Source organism: Amphiura filiformis, chromosome 15 (assembly GCF_039555335.1).
Source record: "Amphiura filiformis chromosome 15, Afil_fr2py, whole genome shotgun sequence".
Taxonomy (NCBI): domain Eukaryota; kingdom Metazoa; phylum Echinodermata; class Ophiuroidea; order Amphilepidida; family Amphiuridae; genus Amphiura; species Amphiura filiformis.
Genome location: NC_092642.1, coordinates 16,434,335 through 16,458,529, shown reverse-complemented (window position 1 = coordinate 16,458,529; position 24,195 = coordinate 16,434,335). Strand labels below are relative to the sequence as shown.

Here is a 24,195-nt window from a genome sequence, read left to right as displayed (position 1 = left end):
TAGCTGATAAATGGTGAAGGTAAACCATTTGCCCTCCATGAGCGACAAACCAAAATGGCCGATGTTCCATAGCATTACACATGGGGTAATTCTGAGTTAACACTCTTTGGGTCTAATTTTGTTGGCGTAAACAGATCAGGTTCAGGTCTTCCTTGTCTTGAAAAGCTAACTATACCAGTGGGTAACAACACTAAAAAATTCCATCCATTGGAAAATATTCATGATATTCCATCCAAGTTAGTTAAACACATATGTGAATAAATTTATAAATAGTACTAAATTGTATTTCCACCTTATACTCGTGAGATTATTTAAAAATATATTTTGTTGTCTATGCATTGAGAAATACATTTTGGGAAAACTATACATTGTACTGAATGAATTTGTACTGAATGAATTTGCTTTAAATGAATGAAATAAAATAGTTGTACAATACACATACAAACTTATTTTTGTTTTTGTTTCCTTTGCTTGTTCTGTAGTTCTGTTTGTTGCTGTTAAATCAGCTTCCTAAAACTGAGTGCCACAAGATGGGCTTTTTGTTGCTATGGGAAATTCTGTTGCTTCATTTAAGCAACAAGTTTTGGAGTTTTACCAGTCCAAATTTGCTCGCACCTTTGATGCAACTTCAGTTTGCACTTGGACCTCTTTTTGAAATTGCAGGCAAATGTAACTTAACCTGCATTTTCCCCCTCTAATTTATATTTCCCTTCCCTTCTTTTTTGGTTTTGTGGGGCGGTCTTTAGAGGTGCCTGGCACCTGTTTGCTCCAGCCATTCACTGGACTTTTTAAAACAAATATTGTTCCTTTCATTATATTGTGTAATTTTTGAACTTATGTGCAATATTTTTTTTTTGTAATTCTGTACCAGTGATAAAGTGTAATAAATAGAATAAAATAAATAAATAAGGTCCATTACAAACAACACAATGAAATAGTTAAATGGTCTCAAAATAAAAGTAAATAGATAAATTTCAAAAAATAAATAAAAACCCTGCTATTTTCCGCTTCCAACAAAATGCATACACCTTCATCAGTTCTGAAGTGGTTTGATCACTTTGATGAGACTGGTGCCCTGTTTCAATTCTTATCCAAGCAAAGCAGTAATGATTCTAGATTATAAATGCATTCATACCCACAAGCCATGATCCATTGTGACACCTGGCTGAAAAATAATATAACAAGTACTTTTTTGCGGGGAGGGGGGGGGGAGTACCTTTCCAAGTGGGCTTGAATGGCAGTTCACACCGGAACACTAAACAATTATGAATCTGGCTTTTTATGTCTGGTTTTTAATTCACATGCACGCACACACCCCTGTTTGGCTTCAAATGCCTGAAAACCCAAAGAAAGGGAAGGCAGGATGCCAGAGTATGGGAAACTATCTAAGGAAGGCAGTGACTAAGGAAGGTAGTGTCAACTTCGCTTTCTCTAACACACCACAAGCTGTTGGGGGATACAAACAGTAATGATTGGCTGGTGAAATTGGACCTATTTTTCCAGGGAGAGGGCAATTTTGATTTAAAATTGGGTCGATTTGAGCCCATATTTATTGGTCGAGCTATGAGTTTTAAAATATTGGACGAGACGTAGTCGACTCCAATATTTTAAAACTCATAGCAAGACCAATAAATATTGGGCGTAAAGCATCCAATTTTATCATTATTATGTTTTGGATCCAATATTTTTACACACTTGGATTCATCAGAACATAATAATGTGAAAAGTAGACCTTCCCAAAATTGAACTTCTTTTGATCAAAAAATAAGCATATAACCTTGGACTGTTTGCAAATGGAGGGGGTGGCTGCACCTCCGCACTCCCCCTGCATAAAAGGATGAACAGGTGTAACTATTCCTGAGCAAATATTCCTGAAATAATCAAACACTAGCACTCATTTCAATTAAGAATACACAAACTAATTAACATTGGATATTCACAGTTGCACAATTTATTCACAGTGGAATGTATACATTATACATTCCCCATTGGTCCTAAATATATCATTATTCCACATAAAAATTTACTTTTCATGGTTATTTAAATAAACACCTCCCAAATGTTGTGATGTTGTACAGGTAGAATATTCAATCAACATGTTATTTGATTAGTAACTGAAGTGTGCTGTTGTGACCATCACTTTGACTAATAACACAGAGAATTAAATGTTGCTTGACAGACTCAAGGGCAGATACAATCCTCAAAGAGTCTACCATAAGAATGTGCTCATCAGTGTTGGGCCAAGGCAGATCATTATTATGCTCTGTTAGATTCATAATCACACCACCCTCAGGGCAATTTTGTGAGTGTGAGCAGTTTTCTAATCTCAGGGATGTAAGTAGCTGTTGAAAAAACACCCTGAAGCAGTGTAAGCGAAGCGAAGCACCATCTTTTTTTTTAACTCCCTGTAATGTGATTTTGGCTTGTTTTTTCGAACATTTTAACTCCATCACAACATCACTAAAAGAAACCTAGATTGTTTAGTCACCTTATGTTGTTAGTTGAAGTCTCATCTTGTCAGTTGAAATTAGTTTTGAACTTTATTTAACTTGAATTTACACTAATTAATTGACAAATCTTGAGATATACAATTCTCTAGATATTCCCCTTACACAAAGAGTACACAATTGGAATGTAATAGAGTATACACAAAGCATTTCTATTTCAAGTAACAAATAGTATTATAGTAGGGGGTGAAATTATCAATGTAATTCTGCTTGACAATTCAGTAATACAAAATAAATCCATTTTGTTTGGTGTATTTTCATTTTTAGCATGTTAAAAGTTCTCTTAAATAATGAGTTGCATATTTTGTCACTACTCTCAAGATTTTAAAGAAAATCTGCACAAATAAAGATTATAAGGGAGGGATGTACATATATCTAAATATTGGCATGCTGCCACGAAAAAATTGAATTGAATGGTTTATTTTGTACATAAACATAGTTAGGTTAGAAAATTACATCAACAATTATCTTCATTATTCTGCCCCTCCCAAGGAAAAATGCAGTATTATTCAAAAATAGCACTTAACACATGCAACCTTTCACATGGGGAAAGCTATTTTTCAATCAACAATTGTCACAATTTTTGAGCTCAACACAGCTACCCTAAATTTTGTAATGGGTTAAGAAACCTCAAAATCACATATGTGTACATCCATATCAAAACGATGCACTTGTCGGCTGCTACATGTGTCTCATTTCACATTATAGCTACGAATAAACACCAGACTCATCTCCGAAGTGGAAGACACTTCAAATCATCCCAAAGTCACATACGGTATTTAAGGAATGTTCTCTGTATTTCTAAACCATGTGACTTTGGGATGATTTGAAGTGACCTAAACTTTGGAGATGAGTCTAGTATTTATTCCTAGCTATAATGTGAAACGAGATACATGTAGCAGCCGACAAGTGCATCGTTTTGATATGGATGTACACACATTAAAACACAAGCAAATTAGTTCAAAATTCATCAAACTTGAATAATTTATGCGCAGATATTATCACTTTTATAGTAGCAGATACAGTATTTTTGGGCAGATACTTTTGAATTACTCTATTCCCAAAGACTGACATAATATCGGCTAACTTACTTATGTTGATAATGCATCTTCACTTGGGACAACAGAATTAAGGGTTTGATTCTAATCAGAAAGGATGAATGAGGCGGATTATTCTGAACTATAAAATCTACTATGAACTCCGGTACTCACCAAGTACTGCTTTGTATATTTTTAACACAATTGACACAACTAGATCATACAAATATATTTTATAATATACATGAAATATTACATTTACTATTGCATCTTTGGTTCACAATTAGATAAAATCTATTTAAGGGAAGGGGTATGAACGTTTGGACAGTATTTATTGTGGGACATAGAGCACATCAGACATATCGAATTGCATTCTGAATGTGAAGAATGTCTTTCTGATATCAAATAATTTTGATTTTTTGAAATTCGCAATGTAATACACATTTTATGGCAAATGATTTAAAATTGATATTTAACAGTACTCGAAGTAAACTTTATAAATCTGATGATATGTACCTAAAGTGTATGTAGGTGGGATGAAAAGCCGACGATCAATTGAAAATTTTGACCTTTCATATTTTAGATATGGATTTTTTCCCAAACCACCAAAAAAATTAGGTCTTTTGGGAAAAAAAATCCATATCTTCAATAGAAAGGTCAACATTTTCAATTGATCGTCAGCTTTTCCTCCCAGCTACATACACTTTAAGAATATATCATTAGATTTATAAAATTTCCTTCGAGGACTGTTATATATCAAAAATGTGAATAATATCAAATTTTAATAATTTGTCATAAAATTTGTATTATATCATGAATTTCAACAACTGAAAATTCCTATTCAGAATGCAATTCGATATGTCTGATGTGCTCTCATGTCCCACAAAAAAATACTGTCGAAACGCTCATTCCAGATCCTTTAATATAATTTTACAAAGAAATCATTTTTCTATACATACCATCATAAGATATCACTTATATACCAAATTACAGATCTTTATGTGTTTGGAATTTAGGCTTCAACATAAACCTTTTGAACACAAGAAACAGCACTTGTTGAAAAAACAAAAAAACTCTCCAAATACTGATAAACTTCCAAAGAAACTGTCATCTCTGCGAAGCTTTCTCCCTTCTATCGAACCTGTTTATTGTTTATAATTTGGTTCACCTCAAGTTCGGTAGTGATGTCAATGCTTTTTCACAGTTGCGCCGCAAGCGTGCTGACAACCCCCCTATACGTGTGTGTGTACACTCAGTGCGTTAACTTAACATCCACGATCTGATACTGCAGCGAGTGAAATTCACAGGTACATCACTACCGAACTTGAGGTGAACCAAATTATAGTAAAGACATGACTCGTCGTTGGGCAGGAAAAACCTGTGTTTTTGGAACATGTTTAAAGCAAAACATCCTATAGGTTACATAGGAGGTTTTGCTTTAAACATGTTCAGGTGCCAAAAACACATAGGAGGTTTTTGCTTGAAACCATGTTCATGAGAGTCATGCTCAAGTTCAAAGATCTATTGAATAAAAACAGAATGTTAATTTGCTCCACGGCTTAACAAAGTCATGTTACAGATTGGTTAGCATTATGCAAAACAAACTGACATTGAATTCCATTGTTTGGCAAGATTGTAATACAAAGCGATGGTATTTGGTTCAATGGAGGGAAACTCTTGTGGTTTGATGTATCTGAGCCTTGTTATAATTCATCATTCCATTACACATACCATAATATACTATGTGACACCAATATATATAAATGTTATTATATTACACAAGAGATCATGTACAACATGAACAGTAATATGTTCTAAATAATGTCTTGAACTTACACTTAATAATAAAACTAGGGTGATTGTTGCCATCCACAGACACCTAAACACTTGGTCTAGACCGTAGCGAAGTCGAAATGGAGTGAAACAGAATTTGATATTGTTCATTCATACACTCTTATGCATCAATATCTCAGTATGCGTGCATTATTTTGTACAATTTCACTCTCAACAAGTGATACGCATTTATTAACCTATAAATCTTTCTTTACAAATGCATGTCTGTGGTATGCAACAAGCAAAGATATTAGACTCAAAGAGGACCGACTCCGCCATGTAAGTGTGCTGCTCATGGAGGGACAAATAGTGCACCACCAGATTATTTTGCCAAGTGCCTGGCAAACTTTGATTGTTTGAATTCTGCATCTAATACCTTATGCCAATAATGTGCACTTACTTAGTGCTATGACCTTAATTGTAACACTCCAACTTAAGATGTAAATTATCATTCCATATCGGGCTTTTTCGATAAATGCTGGAGGTACACTTCTTTGGCATCCATATGTCACGAATCAATAGGGCGGATTTACCATAGCATTATGCATGATACAATTTAGAGTCGGTACTCTTTGGGTTTAATGTCTTTGGTCCCAGTAAGTATATTTTGAGACTCAGAGCAACAAGGAGAATGTTAATTTGTAAAATGTGGTATAACCAATGAATGCAATGGGAGAATGTTTTGGCCTTTGTAAGATGCATTTAATCCAATATGGCATATGTCCCATAGTGCACCTGCAGGTCTATATGAAAATCAAGAGTGTACCAGGACCACAGCAAAACAATGCTTATAGTGAAAGCCCCACTTTAGGTTCAAGTTCCTTGGGGAATTAGTCAAGGTTAAATTCTGTTCTGTCTGTCATCAAAGTAACAGGTGTATTATCAGTTCTTCTGTGGAGAACTGGCCAGACGGGGGCTTTCTGTTTAAGTAAACATGGCAAAGTCTACGTTCTCCCATTAAATTCCTTTGCTTGCATTACATTTGCACATGAACTTCTATCCACACAAATTTTTTTTTTTAAATGTATAATGCTGTTATTTTCACACGGTTTTATTTGTGCGAGTTTTGCCTATGGGCTTATCATCCACGGCCTAGATTCCACCAAGCAACTCCAACACTTTGTGAAAAAACATCACATACAGTACTCTATAATATAGCCAAAATAGCAACTTGGATCAAGAAAAAAAGTAACAATAATCAGAAATGCACTAACTCATAATTATACTCACTGATGGGGATTTTTTTCATGAAATATTGCTCCCTAAACATGATACTGTAATGACGTGATACTGCTCTAGATCTAAAACATAGAATATACAGAACTACAGTAGTTGGTTTGTAATTTAAACTGCTATATGAATTATTGCATGATCTAGATAGCCCAGTGCTCAGCAGCACAAAGATGTATGTCCATTAGCTGCAATACATAACTCCATACATGCAACTACCATGGATTTATGTCTGTTTGCCAATGAGTCATCAGAACATTCACTGCTTATAAGCATGATAAAGCTGTAGGAAGTAGGACCTCTGATTATTTGATGAACTGAAAGCCTTGATTTCTAAATTCACATAAAACCTGAGCCATCACTTTGTATTATTATTATTATGTACTGTACCTCCCGAAAATAATGAACTATACCTCAACACAGTATGAAAAATTTCTTTTGAACAAAACCAAAACTAAACCTCACTATTGACAGTTTCACCTATCATGATCAATAGGCATCATCAGAATGATGGTTGCTGAGCGATCCTTACTTCCAGTAAGCGAAACCGTCAATAGTGAGTAAAACTTTTGGTTTTGTTCTAAAGACTTTTTTTTACTGTATATCAACAAACCTGATGAATCTAATTAGTGTATACATCAATACTATTATAATTCTGTATATTCTAACTCTTCTGTTTAATCTGATACATTGACTGTAATTGTTTTCCCCTTAGGATCATCAAACTTATCCATGACTTTCAGATCAGCCAGCATGGCCATACCAGAACCCAATATAAGTACAAGAATAATGGTAACTATGAGGCCCATCCATATGCCCGCTGAGAAGTAGCCCACACAATCATTGGCTTGGGAAAACTTTTCACCATTGATTCCAAACGGTTGAACCTGGAAAGAAAACAAGAGCATCGGGAAAGAGATTAAATATGGCAGAAGGCTGAATCATTTAGGAGGCAAGAACACTGGGAAAGAGACTAAACATGGCAGAAGGCTGAATCATTTAGGAGGCAAGAGCACTGTGAAATAAATTAAACATGGCAGAAAGCTGAATCGTTAAGGAGAAAAGAGCACTGAGAAAGAGATTAAAGTGCACCTAAACTCGTGGAAACAACCAATTAGTCTGAAAGGTTATTGATCCGAAAACGGTTATAGTTAGGGTTCAGGGCATTTTAGGTTAGGATCAGGGATAAGGTGAGGGAAGGGACAGGTAACTAACCCCCCTTAAAAAGTAACTAACCCCCCTTAAATAATGACCATTATTCAAAAACGGGCGATTGTATTACAAATCTGTAAAATGCGCTGGAAGCTGAATTTATTTCTGCACATTTTGACACCTCATTTGTTGCAATTGACTAAATATTGACATCACAGCGTACATTTGAATCAATGTAACCCAAGATTTGAAAGTTGCAGTAAATTGTATTGATTTTGTATTCAGTGTAATGGAAGGAAATCTGTGTAATGATATCTGAGTGTTTTTGTATTTTAAAAATTTGTATGTAAGTACAACTTTCAAATCTGGACCTTACTAAATTAAATTGACAGGTGTTTTATTGTTTTCTGGGCTATCGTATCAAATGAGGTGTCAAAATGCGCAGAAATAAATTCTGCTTTCAACGCATTTTACAGATTTGTAATACAATAGCCCCTTTTTGAATACTGGCCATTATTTAAGGGGGGTTAGTTACTTTTTTTGAGATGTTTATAATAATTGCACCACACTCACCTGGAATTCCTTAACATCCAATCTCACTTTATCTTCCAGCGAACCTCTCGTCGAATTTTCTTGGATAGTCAGATCACTGCAGTGGTAAGACAAGCCCACAGGAGTAGACAAACTATTCGGAACAAAGTCGGTGGTATCCATGGGAAAATTAAATTCGTCATTCAATGTGATCTCTACTGATTCAGTTACCCAATATTTGTACTGCCCCAGTGTCTGGTTAAACACCATTCTGAAAGAGATACATAAATAATGCATACATTATTGGTGGGTTGTCCAGATTTTTTTAATTTTGTGTTTTTCATATCTTACATCGAGGCCTATCATTACAACAATTTGTCTCAAAATTTCAAATTATATTGCTCCAGCAGTTTTGATATATGAGACTAAAGAGGGTTCGAACCCTGGCGGTGCCTAGTACGCTCTTGTGGAAAAATTGAGTTAGCTTGAAATTCCCCTGGACAAGGAACTTACTGCTAATTTGTCTCGTTGTAACCCGTACAAAACTCGGGGAGCTGATCCTGGTTGCGAAGGTTATTTGTGGTATGTCTAGGGTGTGCGCTCTTGAAGCTGCAAAGTCCCTGAATTGTTGTTTAATGGTTTGTGGAATGATGTGGGCCCGTAGTGGGCAGCGACAACCTGTAAAGTGTGCTGAGGCTTGTGGATCAACATCTAGGCATTGTGCCTGTGCGTAGCGCACTAAAAATCATTGCGCTTTTTTTTCTCTTCTTTTTTTTAAAGCTCAGTCTTCATGAGAAAAAATAGGGGATGAGGCTGTTGATCTGGTCACACCCCTTTCAAGGAGGATGGTTCCAATTTATTACATTTACAAATGTCAATGTCCAATATCTTTTCAAAATGTTGCAAAATCGTACATCTCACATATGAAATAGATTGCCAAAGTTATCCGTCACTATGGATTTCACAATTTTTGTGAAATCTTATTCTTAACATCCATCTCTATGGATTTTACCGTTCAGATCCGTCAGTATGTAATACACCTGATGATTTCACAGATGAATGAGGCAGACTTTCCACAGATATAAAAATCTTCATCTTGATGGGGAAAAAATTGGGGAGGCGGTTATTGTTTGGACCATCCTCCTTTAACTACAACAACAACAAAATGCGCAATTCCAGTTGAAATCCATACACCCCCTATGGAAGACATGACCTTAATTTTCCACACACTAAGTGTAAATTTCACTTGGGGCTACCTGAAAAGATAACTCCATTTCAAATCTACATCCCCTGTGTGAGATATTCAGGTTAAGTCTTCTATAGAGACATGTATTCAAACTGGAACAGCCCATTTTATGCTAGTGAAAAGTGTACTATTTCACAATATAGCTTGTTGAAAAATCCTTGAATTGAAGTAGATACTAAACCATGCAATACTAGAGTGTTGTGTTTAACAACATTGACAATAAAGAATACTTACGTCAACTTGAAGGTCTTGATCTCATTGCCACCAATATCATTATGGGACATGACAAACCTAAGTCAAGAAAAAAAAACAGAAAGAAGATTGTTGTCAGCGTGAGATCTGAATGTTCATTTCACTTGATGATCATTCCACTTGGAAGCGGACTGATCTAAATGATCATTCCACTTGGAAGCGGGATGATCTAAATGATCATTCCACTTGGAAGCGGAATGATCTAAATGATCATTCCACTTGGAAGCGGGATGATCTAAATGATCATTCTACTTGGAAGCGGAATGACCTAAATAATCATTCCACTTGGAAGCAGAATGATCTGAATAATCATTCCACTTGGCAGCAGAATGATCTAAATAATCATTCCATTTGGAAGCGGAATTATCTAAATGATCATTCCACTTGGATGCGGAATGATCTAAATGATCATTCCACTTGGAAGCGGGATGATCTAAATGATCATTCCACTCTAAAGCGGGATGATCTAAATGATCATTCCACTTGGAAGCGGAATGACCTAAATAATCATTCCACTTGGAAGCGGGATGATCTAAATGATCATTCCACTTGGAAGCAGAATGATCTAAATGATCATTCCACTTGGAGTGGAATAATCTGAATAATGATCATTCTATTTAGAAGCCAAATGATGTGAATGATCATTCCAATTGGGAAGGCAGAGTGATGTGAATGATCAATCCACTTCGAAGTATGAATGCATTCCACTTCAAACTCATTATTTACTGTACATGACTCTATTATTTAAAATATGGATAATGATGATGTTGTTTCTTGATTTAACCCTAACCGAACCAAGTCTCACTAAAGCTCACTATTAAAACCACTGTGTGTGCATGTATTCCATGTGACTTGATGACGCAATCAGTTAAGGGGGTACTACACCCTTTGATAAATTTGTGTCTATTTTTGCATTTTTCTCAAAAACTAATAACACAGTGGTAACAAAAGTTTTGATATTATAGGGCAAGGAATTCAATTACTACACTGGAATTTCAGTGACCCAAGACAAGCAGTTTGTTATTTATGACCAGAAATAAGGTACCGCTAGGATGTACCTCGTTTCCTATCATATATACTGATATATTGTCTTGAGTCACTGAAATTTCAGTGTAGTAATTGGATTCCTTGCCCCAATAATCTTACTATAAATAGGGAAATGTTGTATGTATCTATCTATCTATGTATGTATCTATGTATCATGGAAAGGCTCCGTCAGTTTCGATCCAAATGTCGCCAAATTCATACGGGAGATCGAGGAATATACGGAACGTGTTTAAACTTTATTTGGTTGAAAACGGTCAAGAATTGGCCTCAAAATCAGTGAAAATGTGGTACGTTGCTATGCTGGGTAAACAAAAAGGGAGTCAGTTGTCAAGCTAGCCCGTGCGCGTCGTGACGGGCGTATCTAATGCCAAGCCGCTCGCAGAAGCGCAGCGATAGCGCTGGTAACGCAGCACTACGCCATGTCGCAAGCGAAACGCACGAGAGTCGCAAGCAATGAATGATAATATGGGTGAACGACCGATCGTAGGCGTAATAAATACGGGGAAAAGATGTGTGTTAAAAAGTACAAACAACATGAAGAGGTAGGCCTACTGTAATTAAAAAAGAAAACAAAATGAGGACAAACAGGTAGGCCTACGAGTATAGTAAGATGGTAACGGAAATTTGCAAGCTTAGCAGCAAAATGTTTTTAAAAAATGGAACAAAATTGGCCCATAGAAGAAACTAAAAAGAAAGAAAGAAGCTAAAATGGAAACTTAGGCTTAACGAGGGTCAGACTCAGATAAATGAAATTTACCTTTTCAATGATTCTACCTGTTCAGTAATTCCTCCCGTTTTAGTGAACGCTCCCATTTACTCACCTAGCGGGGACCCGCGCGTAGCGCGGGTGTCCCGCTAGTATACATAACTTTTGTTACCAGTGTGTAATTATTTTTTGAGAAAAATGCAAAAATAGTCACAAATTTACCACATGGGTGTAGTACCTCCTTAAAGTCATATATACCCAGGGAATTGCTGCCAGGGGCAGTGTAACCACCGTGGCTACAGGTCGGTGATCTTCTCCATGGCATGCGAGGGGTCCGAGGTTCGTATCCCGGGGGTACCAAGTGACTTCTTTGTTCACCTTCTCTCCTTTTTCATTTCTTTTTTCCCATCCAATATCAAAAAACCACGGGTTCGGTTAGGGTTAAAGAAAATTATTTGATACGGTTAAAACTTTAGTTCTGCTTTCAAAGGACAAATTAAACTTGTGCATAACATCTTATTTCTCTTTTATATTCTCCAATCTTCATACTCATTTCTTCTGTACCACATCAATTGAATCCATGTTTATGGATATTATGTTTGAATTGATTTGGCACATTATCTGTAAACATCTTAATTAGAGAATAAATAATAGGAAGTTACCGTCATAAAAACTCCCCTTATTATAAAATGAACAAAACTTGTTTACAACTTCACATATTCTGTTGCGGGTACTGTTAGCATGTGTGCGTACTCCACTAGTTCACGCATACAACGCGATACATACGCAAGCACCTCTACAAGCATGTTATGCGTTATCAACACTCATGATGACGTGGGGTAGTCTACGGCCTGATAGATGGCACCCAAAATCATGCGATTGTCCTATCAGATTATGTGTCTACGAACTAGACCTCTCCTACTGACTAAGAATTCTATATAAAAGATACTTGGAAAGCAGTACTTTTCACTGAAGGCGCTTAATAGCCCCATGGGAACTACCGGCTGAATTATGGGTTAAGCTGAATTTATACTCAATCGCCGAGCGATTACGATTAAACGCTTTTGAAAAGCGATGGGCAATCGTCGAATTTTTGCGATGCATCGCTCATCGCTTTTGCATTTATACTTATCACGGCGATAGCGATTGCAGACGACAATTAAAATATTCTAAATGCCACAAAATACATTTTTAAAACATCAGTTGCTGTCAATAATTATTGCTTTGAATTAATTCATCACCAAAAATTAATAATCGAGAAAAGCAAATTAATTAGCAAAATAATAGATCCAGATGGTTGTATATGATTGGTTGACGCATTCACGTGTCAAGCGATATCGCAGAGAAGTTGAGATTTCTTCAACTTGCAAAAGCGATGTCGTTTTTGCCTCAGCGATTTGAATCGATTGATTGGCTTGACGCTCTGGAAATGTAATTAAACATCGCGTAAAAAATGTGTGAAAATCGCTTTTCTGCAAAAGCGATCGAGTATAAATTCAGCTTTATGATGGAAGGAATCAATAATCAAGAATTATGTGGGGATGTAAAAGCAGGCCCCTGACAGTAATTCGCTGATCCCCATGTTCTTTTCCATCCCAGCTCGATCTAACCAGCGATTCCCGCTGCTGTTCTGGTTCCACACCAGCACCCCGGTACACGCATGGAGGCCGCCATCTTGGAAAAAAGGGGTGCTGGCGACCGTCGACGCCGCCAGCACCGCCAACGCGCACCAGCACCATGACTACGCCGTAACAATACGCGCTCCCGACTGTCAATCATCGGGGTCAATCACCTCGAGCTTGACAACGATATCTGAATAGACTATCGGCAAGTCTTACGAGTAGGCGCGAAATTAAGGTTAATTTTCGTGATTGAAACAGTATTTTTCTTGTATAAATATTGGCCTGGATAACGGGATTGTTGGTCGATTTGATGTATTGAACAAATTAAGTTCATGGATGCGCTAACAGCTGTTCAACATTTGATAAAAAATACACTGTAGCAGGCTTAGAAAAGTCTAACCTTGGATGCAGCAAGCCGTGATTTTTAGGGGGAAATTTATTACTTGAACGCGGAGCATAGGCGCGATGCAGCCGGTAGAAGTCGCGGTAGTGTTCCAGGCCTACGCGATGGCAGGGCAATGGCGGCTTCCATAGTTTTATTACTTTTATCAAAGAGTGACACTTCCCAATCTGTTCTTCCCTGGTAAAAGTGCCCTGTCCCCATAACAACGTTGATTACCCTTCCCATCTTACTTGATAGTTGTGTTCTTGCACTCTGATCCGTCAGTCACCCAACCGTCGTAAGGCAAAGAGACATTTGTTGTTCCCAAACGACTAACATTCACAACATCTAACTTCATCCCTGTTGCATAGAAGTACACCTGCATGAAAGCAATACAAAACATTGCCTCTGATTGGTTAATTATATGATATCTTCACTTTAATCACCAATCAGAATGGAGCTTTGCAAATAATTCACCCCAATTTTTTTGCGTGGTGAAATTATTCTAATGAGGTTGCTGATTGGGCCAATTGATAATGAAAACTTCTTTTTGGCCAATCGGCAGGTAGTTCTCATGGGGTTATAGCAATAGCAATGAAGATTCTGATTTATACACAATAATTACACTTTGATAAACTAACATACCTTGTAAAAAATCAAGGCTTTAGGTCCTGTATGTTAGGTGCTGCGCGACGTATTGCTGCGCTATGCCCACAGCATTAGCAAGGCCCAATTCATAGGCATGCATTTGCTCTAAAACACAGACAAAACTGGTGTTTTTTTTTTCATTTTTGAAACCATTTCTTGACCAATTTCAACCAAATATAGATATGTGACTCCCAGTATTCTATAAGCTTTCTCATGTATGTTTCCTTATGTAACGATCAAAATAGCCTCTTACACACACACAACATTTCACTTATTATAGTAAGATTCTATTGCTGTAACTGACCTTGCAAGCGCCCTCAGTGTAGTTGACGTAAGTATAATTAGAATCTGCACCAGGTGCAGCAGTTTGTAATAGATGTCGACCAATGTTAACCGACTCTGGCTTCGCCTTCTCCTTTACAGCCTGCAAGAAAAGATAAAAACAGGTGTTTTAAAATTACACAGAGGTTCCTAACCTTCTTTGAGACTAGCCAGTGAGCCTATAAGCTAGGTAATTTAACTAGGAGGTCACAATATGTATCACCAGAATTTTGCTGTACTGTAAATATGATGTGTGGCAGATGCACTGGCTAATAGCAGTCAAGTTAGCTCAATCGTTAAGGCGTTCGACCATGGTGCGAAAGGTTGCGGGTTCGAACCCTGGCGGTGCCCAGTACGCTATCGTGAAAATTGAGTTAGCGTGAAATTCCCCTGGACAAGGAACTCACTGCTAATTTGTCTCGTTGTAACCCGTACGAAACTCGGGGAGCTGATCCTGGTTGCGATGGTTATTTGTGGATTGTCTAGGGTGTGCGCTCTTGAAGCAGCAATTTCCCTGAACGGTTGTTTAATGGTTTATGGAATGATGTGGGGCCATAGTGGTCAGCGACAACCTGTAAAGTGTGCTGAGGCTTGTGGATCAACGTCTAGGCGTTGTGCCTGTGCGTAGCGCACTATAAATCACTGCGCTTTTTTTTTTTTTTTTTTTTTAATACTTTTGTAAGGCTGCATAAAATTATATTTTGGTTTTCTTCCGGAGGATTTTCATGAATTGCAGAAGACGGGAGGTTTTTTTCCAAATGCGAACTACAGGTAAATTAAATAATTCTTGGCCAATCTCGCACATTATGAACGCTAGTGGCTCTGCGATAAACACACATGCAGATAACATGGTACAAAAGAAAACAATTTTTGAATATGTTGCCGACACTAGACGTACGTTGTAACTCTGCATCGCACCACTGATTATCAAAGAATAGGCATAAAGACCTGGATTGTAATTCTATGGAAATGTCACATTATGCACAATCCATGTATGTGTCACTCGCACATGTATGATTAGTGTCTTCGAAAAGTGGGGTATTTTGTATTCAATCTATGATTGCACACATACACAGACATGACATGTGATGAGTGCAGCCGACTTTATATAGTGCAGGGCAATACATTCAAAAATTGTATTCACCTACTGCTATGGTAATTAATTACATTACTACTTCTAAGGCCAGCGAATTAATTACGTCTTACTTACCCTGGATGGTTGCTGAGCAGTCAATACAACTGTATAGGGAGAAAACTTGCCTGGAATCTGACCAAGTATCTGCAGCAATGCTTGGTCAAGGGAAGACATAGCAGCCTGACGAGACTCACTGTAAAATAATAATGCCAATGTGAGTACCGATGTTTAGAGAATTAAAGTATTGTTTTGGGATAGATAGTATTATTTCAAGTGGAACAATGAGGTGGTCTTTTTTACAACCATAATTAATGGAAAAATTATATATATTTTGTGATTTTCAGCCCAATTGTTAAGCTTTTTTCATTGAAAATTTGCCTAGAAAAATGAACATGGTTGTAAAATTTCACACTTTTGTCATTTTTGATACTTCTTAAAGTTAGATAAGGCCAAACAAAATAATAGTTTAGTCTCATGTCCCATGAGAATTTCAAATCTAATGAGGTACTGGGGTACGAGGTTTTTTACTTTATTATTTATGAATTGAACAACACCACTTAGGTGCATTTTTTAATATCAAAATGATTATATGTAAACACAGGCTACATCTAGCATTAGAATTTCTGAGTTGTGGTGCGAACAGAAACAAAAGTGAAATTGAACATTTTTGGCCAAATTTGGTTAGAATGTAAAAAAAACATATATAAAATAAAAATCAACTTCTGCAATTTTGCTTGAGCAAACGTTCAGTATAAATGAAATGGGCGTGGGGAACATGAGGCAGAACTATTTTTTTTTGCCCAAAACTAAAAGTTATTGGTTATATTAATATGACTTGACAAATTAAGGAAATTATGGAAACTTTTGGGCCTCATAGCTGCTAAATTGTTGGTTTAATAAGAATATAAATTTTAAAAGTATACATTTTTAGAATGGCAAAGACTTGATGAATTCATCTGCGAGGTCAAATTTGGGCCAAAATGCTGATTTTTAGAGAAGGCCATGCGTTTTTAGGGTTCATCTTTTTAATTTTCTCAGTTAATATACAGCCTATGTAGTTAAATTTGGTGTCAAATTAAAGCTTGTGATGAGACCAATACAGTAAACCTTAAAAAAGTTGTAAAACGTTATTAACATTTGAATAATTTGCATCTAATTAGCATAATGTGCGGGGTGGAGGAGGATCAGGAGGAGGAGGATCAGGAGGAGCAAATTTAATAAAAGTGACCCCAAGGGGTCATATGATGCAAGAGGTCCATTTTTTTTCACATTTTTACAATTCACTTTAAACTGCATACTATAACACCATACAATCATATTCCAGGTAATTTAATTTGCTTTGAGAAGCAATTTTGCATATTTTATTTTCCGTTCGGGTTACACATTGAAGTCAATGGGAAAATATGCCTTGAAAGAGGCTGGCGCAAAATCATTTTAATTTTATTGAACCCTATGATGTTATGTATTTAAAGCTCTGACTGAGAGGAATTCCAATATGGAACTTTTAAATATGTGGGGTGAAGCTAACTTTTTTTTTAATTTGTCAAATTTTACATTTTTCCCCTAAAATATTTGGTATTTTCAGTTTCATAACTCCTTAGTGTTACACCCTGTGTCATTTTAAAGTGCATTTCTGGATTCCTTGGTTCATTTGCAGCCAGAAAATGCATACTTTTATATATGTTGGGTATAATATGTGAAAGATATTCATATCTAAACAAAAAACATGCAATTTTCATCTCATGAAAACATGTAACATTACATCGCCCAACTCAAAACGCATGGCCAGAAAAAAAAAAAACACTTTTTTTTTCCTTGGGCCAATTTTTTTTTTTATTATTATTAATTTTTAAAAACTAGATAAACCTCATTTCCTACCAACTCACCTGGGAGAAGAATCCAACCTTATTATAATCAAATTTGACTTTGTACTATCCAACTTGAGATCTTTCAGTGATGGACTTGCAAGCTCAACAACCTGACCACTGACCCTTGACCTTAGGTCATCCTCAAGGTCAATGGTTTCTGCAGCTGGAAGTACCAGTTGTGAGGCTGAAGATTGCATAGCATTCTGAAAATACAGTAATAAAAGTTCACACAGAAAATAAGACATAATTTACAGCAAGAAACAATAATATTGGATTTGGTAAATGCACAAAGCAAGATGACATAAAGGCTATATGTGGGTCATTCCATACCAACTCAACCAATCACTCAACTCAACTCAATCACTCCATGCTTGTCGACAATCGGGAAAATTGCTTTGTCGACAATATTGCCAACAACAGCCCTACAAATGTAATAGTCCAATGAAGATACATACCTTGAGATGTGTAAGTGTTCCACCATCTGGGTTGCTGCTGTGTGCATTGCTGTACCTTGTTATGTCATCAATGCTTAACTACAGAAATAAAAACAAATAAATCAGAATCATGTTTAAAATCTGTGAACAATTTGAACCTAAATTGTAGATTTTCAAATTTACACCATAAGCTAAATTATCATGTATATTGCAAGAAAGTTGTAGGTTCTGGCCAATGAGGTAGAATCAAAGAGTACCAACTCCATCATGTTTGTTTGTCGCTCATGTAGGCCACTTACTGAACTTTTTTTGCTTTGAACCCCGGCAAAATTTGAATCAAAGTGCGTTCTGTGTGTGACTGAATGCAATGTGTGACGCTATAAATGGATCTAGGTGTGTATAACAAACAAGGCTACAATACAAAGTATTGATTTTGATTGATTTCAAAAAGCATTAGGGGAAGTTGTGGATCCAATATTTCTCCAGTATTTTACATGTAGTAACTGCCTGTCCACCCGTGGCAATTCCAACCTGGGATTCAAGCTGGCAGTAATACACCATCACATGGAAAATTATTTTAGAACTGTTCAGATTTTGTAAATATCAAAATGGCGACCGTTAAGTTACACCTTCAGACTGTAATAATCCATCAGAAATTGCCTTCTTATTGACACAAAGGCTTTAGTTTTGGTTTTTATTAAAAAATATTTAAAGAAAATTGTGGAATTATTTGATCTCATCAGAGATTTTTTATTAAAAGGTTTAAGTACAGGCTAATGCGTTTTTTTAATTGCTTGCCCAAAAGTACAAAGCTCATCCAAATGTCTGGTGGAAACTGGTTAAACCTTTCAATACCTTATCCATGACAATGAGGAATAGATTGTGAGGTTGGTCCATAGGCAATACATCCAGGTAATCTTGCTGAAGTGACTGTTGGTTTACAATGTGACCAGCATCTATCCGAGGAATGGATTGAAGAGAACTGAAAAGATAACAACACAAAAAGTTATAATGTAAGAAAATCTTATGCTGGTTTCAGACTTTCTGGCGTGACGTTTCATCATGCCACTTGCACTTATCTGCAAGCGGAGCGGCACACCGCTGAGCAGCAGCGGTATGACTCTAAAAGCCGCTAAGTACCGCTACAATATCATATTTTGTTCTCATATGTCAGAGCGGCACCGCTGAGTTGACTTGAATTGAAAGTCACAGCCTTACACTCAAATTACTTTTTCCACAACCTGCAACTGTGTCTGTGTATTTCAAATTTATTATCTGTGATTGGACTAAACACATCGCAGCTATTCTTGAGGTAAAATGAGGTTTTGAATTATTTTCAATGTATTGAACATAAGGCTGGCATTTTCGGTGGGTTTATGGTACCGCCCAAGACTTAGATTACCACACTTTCGGCAGTCCACGCTTTTTAATGCGTGCGGTTCGAAATTCTGAAAATTGGTGAAAGCGTGGGGTTTAAACTTTTGGGTAAAAAGCGTGGAATGATATAAAGCGTGGGATTAAAATAAAAAGTGTGGGGCTTCTTCCAACTTACAGTATATTTTTATTGAATGATAAAATAATCATAGTTCCAAGAAAAATCGCCAAAACTCGCACACCATGTCGCAAGATAAAATTCCATTTGATGCAGGCTAGCGCTTGTCGAGTGTCCATCGTAATGTACACAATATCCTCCCGGAAGCCCTGCCAAAACACATACGTCATATGCAAATGTCAGATTTTCCATGACATGTTATTTTTCTTTAAACTGATCGTATATGAGTGACGTCATAATCATGCATAATTGATTGAACGAAGCAGCACAGAAGAAGTAGGATATAGTCGCTGTCAACACAGCGCACGTCAAGTTTCATGAGAAGAAAAACATTTGAACGCCATAAAAGTACAGCTATTCATTAAAATGCTTATTGTATTATACAGTACAGTAGTAGTTTTTCACATATAATTTGCATTGTTCACGTAATGTATCAACTTAATGGAGAGAAAAACATCAGACTCGCACGTGTGAAATAGGTGCAGAATTCGGCATACTTGATTTAACCAACTTGCGTGTGACTTTGTCAATGTTTACAAATAGCGGAAAAAGCAAAAAGTGGTGGGGTCATGAATTTTCAGTATAAAGGGTGCCTCAGTAAAAAGGGTGCCTCAGTAAAAAGCGTGGGGGTCAGGAATTTTCAGTATAAAGGGTGCCTCAATAAAAGGGGGGGGTAAAATAAAAGGGTGGGAGTCAAACCCCACTGCCGAGTATGATTACATTACCCGGGCAGGAAATACCCTGCCCGGGTGCCCGAAATTTTAAAAAAAAACCTATACTTGATTCATTTTACCTTGACAGTCACGGGGGTCCTTTCGAACGTTCCAATGAGTCAAATAGGGCCCAAACTTAGGCTAGAGTGAACATGATAATGCGATTGATATTCTTACACGTAAAAATATGGCCAATTCAGAGAGAAAATCATGTTCCTACTATAGGGCCTACTTCAGACAATTCCTTTTTGTTGGCCGGCCACTGAGCTACATCTTTTCACTAATTAGATACTTCATAACGTGTTCCCATGTTGAAAGTTGACAAGCTATTTCTACTTGCTTTACAGAGAGCACAATTGAATGAAGATGATTTATTTGTGCTAGGATTTCATAACTATAACTATTTTTTCATTCTCGATCATTTCACATGCATGCTGTTTGCCTCAATGCCTTCTAGGCAATCTCGGGCCATAACCGTAGAACGATCTGTTGTTGGTCAGCATAGATATTGAATAAAATTGAATCCCATCACATCAATTCAAAGCTACACCCTTTTTTGAAATACTGGTTACCAGCGACCTAAAAAAAAAAATTTTGCACGATGTTTTGTTTTTTGAAAATTGAGTACTTTGTTTTCATGTCATACTCTAAAATGGTATCAAAATGCATTCAAATTCAATGCTAAAAGTGGGTTTTCTTATTTCTATAGATTGGTTGCGCATTCATCATGTCATGAGATGCTAATTTCTATTGTATTAATTTCTATTGTATTAATTTCTATTGTATTAATTTCTATTGTATTAATTTCTATTGTATTAATTTCTATTGTATTAATTTCTATTGTATTAATTTCTATTGTATTAATTTCTATTGTATTAATTTCTATTGTATTAATCTCTGTTGTGATGAACACGCATTTATTCAATTCTTTCTCAGTCTCACTTCAATGGACATGGACATGGTGAATAAAAATGATGGCCATCAGGCATCGAGAGCGGACAGGCCCGGGCCGGGGGACAGGCCGGGCGGACAGGTCGCATCACTGAAGTCATGAAAAGATTTAATACGTATTTGTATTGTCCTCAGAAAAAAAAACAGGTTATCTACCTATGACACTATAGTGGGAATTCCAATTGAATGAACGCAGCTTTCAATAGCGTGACGAATTTTTGCGTACACTGCGCGATGTACGCCAGCGTGTGCGCCGGGACAGGCATAAAAATTTCAAATTAATTCTATTAACATGAATTGTTATTTATTGCAAGAGAGAACTTCTCAGAAACAATTTGACACCAAAACCAATCTTCTACTGTATTGCTAAGTGAAGTTATGACGAAATTACTGTCGGAACATTGGGCCATTTTCTCTGATAAGACTTGCCATAGGAGTGCATGGGGGACTTGATAATTTTGTGCCCCCTGTCAATTTTTTTTTTGTTTTCACTGTAATTTAATCTAATTTTTGTTGAATATTATGTATGTTATCATTTTCAACACATCTGTGAAATTTTGTATGAAAATTCAAATTTTAAGGTGGTAAAAACATGATTTTTGTGCTAATTTTGGTCAAATTTTGCCATTTTTCGGCCATTTTGGGCCCATTTTAGGCAAAAACAATGATTTTTCCCAAGCGATAACAAAAAAGTGCTTTCTCCCAGCAAATAAGTGAACTGGAATTGTTATGTGAAAAGGATGAAAGTTTTTGTCAAACCATGTTTCCCTTTTGTCAGAAGATGAATTTTGGGTCAAAATAGAATTTTTTCCCAAAAATGCCCCTTTTCGACCCCTTTTTTGACCAAAACGGTGATTTTCACCAAGGCATATCTCACAGAAAAAAATATTCAAAAGTGAAGTCAATGTTGCATTCTGCTTCCTAAAGCATTGAATCTGTTGTCAATGCAAACTAGAGCATCTGAAACAGATTAATTTTGGTTTTATTCATCATTTTCTCCAAAAATGGTGTTTTCAGTGGCACAAAATGGCACAGATTTACATAGGGCTTTATAATCAAGTAAAATAAATAGCGCCCTCGCTCAGATGTGCCTGTCCCTACCCTGGTGTGCGGCTGTGCGTGAGTAACGCGGAAGTGAATCCAACCATGCCAACGCACTCGTGATTGGTTAGCATTGTATCCAAGGTCGTGCGTTCGCGTTGTAGTTTGAAATACGCAATATAATGATCGCGGTTGGATCGAGTGCAGCTGTTCAAAGCTGCGTTCATTCAATTGGAATTTTACTATAGCTGAAATACAGCAAGATAATGTAAGATAAAGTTTTTTTTTTTTTAACTTTTGTGGTCGTGCCTGTGCGTATCGCGTACACGAGCATAAATGCAAAAGCAATAAACAATCACGCTGCTTGGCTGATCAATGCACTTAACAAGCTTGCTGACCCATTTTGGTCTTTGCACTTTGGCGGGCGCGTAGTAGGCTTACCTTGTCACTTCTACGCGATCGCAATTCACCAGCGCGTACCCGAAACACAGAAATTAAAAAAAAAAAACTTTAGTGAAATGTAAACCTGTATTTTAGAGCTCTCTCTAAAATATATCTGAATAAATATCATGCATGCATGCAATGCATGCACGGATATTAATTAAAACATCACACTGATTTTTACATTGGTTTTTATTATGATCAATGATAATCATTTATGATGATGATTCATTAGCTTACTTTGTGCTAGACCAAGCAATAAAAGGGACTTGGTCACTTGCAAATCCTAGGCAGGGCAGTAAAATCACCAAGAAGAGGCACAAACTGTACGATTTCCGCATCTCCATCTTTAGTTTTCATGTAATTTTCGCAACCAAAACAGGACTGGTTTCCGACGTATGGAGTCAGGTGCAGTGCAGGTCAATCAATTAGCGCAGTTTTGCCAAATAAAACGCCCAAATCGTCACAAAAGGGCTGCCACTGCCAGGCCTGTAAAAATCCCTTTAAAAGGGATTGCCGACTTGATGGCTGTGCAATCCCGGTTTTCAATAATTATGACCCCCCGGGGAAGGGGGTATATTGTTTAAATGGCGTGCCAAAATTGATTTTCCCCCTCAGTCTGTCAAAAATCGCTTGCCACCCTCTCGGTCTGCCAAAAAATCTTTGTGCCACTTTTTTTTGGTTCCCAACCCAAAGCCTTTTTAAGGGGCATTTCGTGATCCACAGCCTCATCCCCCACTTTTCTCAAAAAAGTTGAGATTTTTATATCACTGGAAACCTCTGGCTACATAATGTTTATGTACAAAATATTTCTTGCAGATTAATTCGTTTAGCAAAGATATCGTGAAATTTGAATTTCGTTCTGGTGCACCAGAACGAAATTACAACGCATTGTCTATGGAGCAGTGTAATACACATAATCATGCATAACTCGCGAACGCAAAATCTGAATCAACTGAAATTTTGGGAATAGGTTTTTTTTTTTTTTATCTAATGAAAAATGACATAAATAGAGGATGCTAGGATCACGAAATACTCCTTTAAAGCGTGTTATTCAAAAGGTGTCCCGGTGCCACGGCTTGCCCCCACTTCTTGGACCACTCCAAAAACGTGCTTGCTCCCGCCCCCTCGACAAAAAAAATCTTTCCCCCAATTTTACCATATCCGGGCTCAAAATTATTCACACAGCCCTTAAATTATTGCAAAGATGTGAGCCCTATAAGAGCAATTTTTTTCATCGGACCGCCTATCTTGAACTACGGGCTATATTCCCCCCCCCCAGCTATTTCGGGTTGGAAATTTTATGACCCCCTGACCTTCTAATAGTTCTGCCGTCAGACTCTTATAAAAAGTCAAATTTTGATTGGTACTGGTGAGTGTAAAGAAATTGTGCAGACCGTGTGAAAATTTTCATCATAAAGAATGCACGCAGAACACACAAACATTTTAAATTATACAGGTTGTAATAAAAAAAAATTTAGACAATTTAGACAATAGTAGGCCCTAATTTACTAATTTGATTTGCTTTGTTCGGGTTTTGACAACC

The 24,195-nt window shown here is 36.8% G+C and overlaps 1 protein-coding gene across 1 annotated transcript; it reads right to left on the bottom strand.

Moving 5' to 3' along the window:
• Window positions 1-1,928: 1,928 nt before the first annotated feature.
• On the bottom strand, window positions 1,929-23,073 carry LOC140171317 (V-type proton ATPase subunit S1-like). The gene is made up of 10 exons (XM_072194553.1): window positions 22,890-23,073; window positions 18,807-18,933; window positions 17,973-18,050; window positions 17,536-17,720; window positions 15,725-15,842; window positions 14,498-14,617; window positions 13,797-13,924; window positions 9,771-9,827; window positions 8,333-8,561; window positions 1,929-7,494 (listed from the first exon to the last, which is right to left on the bottom strand). The coding sequence occupies exons 1-10, from the start codon at window positions 22,994-22,996 to the stop codon at window positions 7,285-7,287; spliced, it is 1,359 nt and encodes a 452-aa protein (XP_072050654.1). The 5' UTR covers window positions 22,997-23,073; the 3' UTR covers window positions 1,929-7,284.
• Window positions 23,074-24,195: the final 1,122 nt, after the last annotated feature.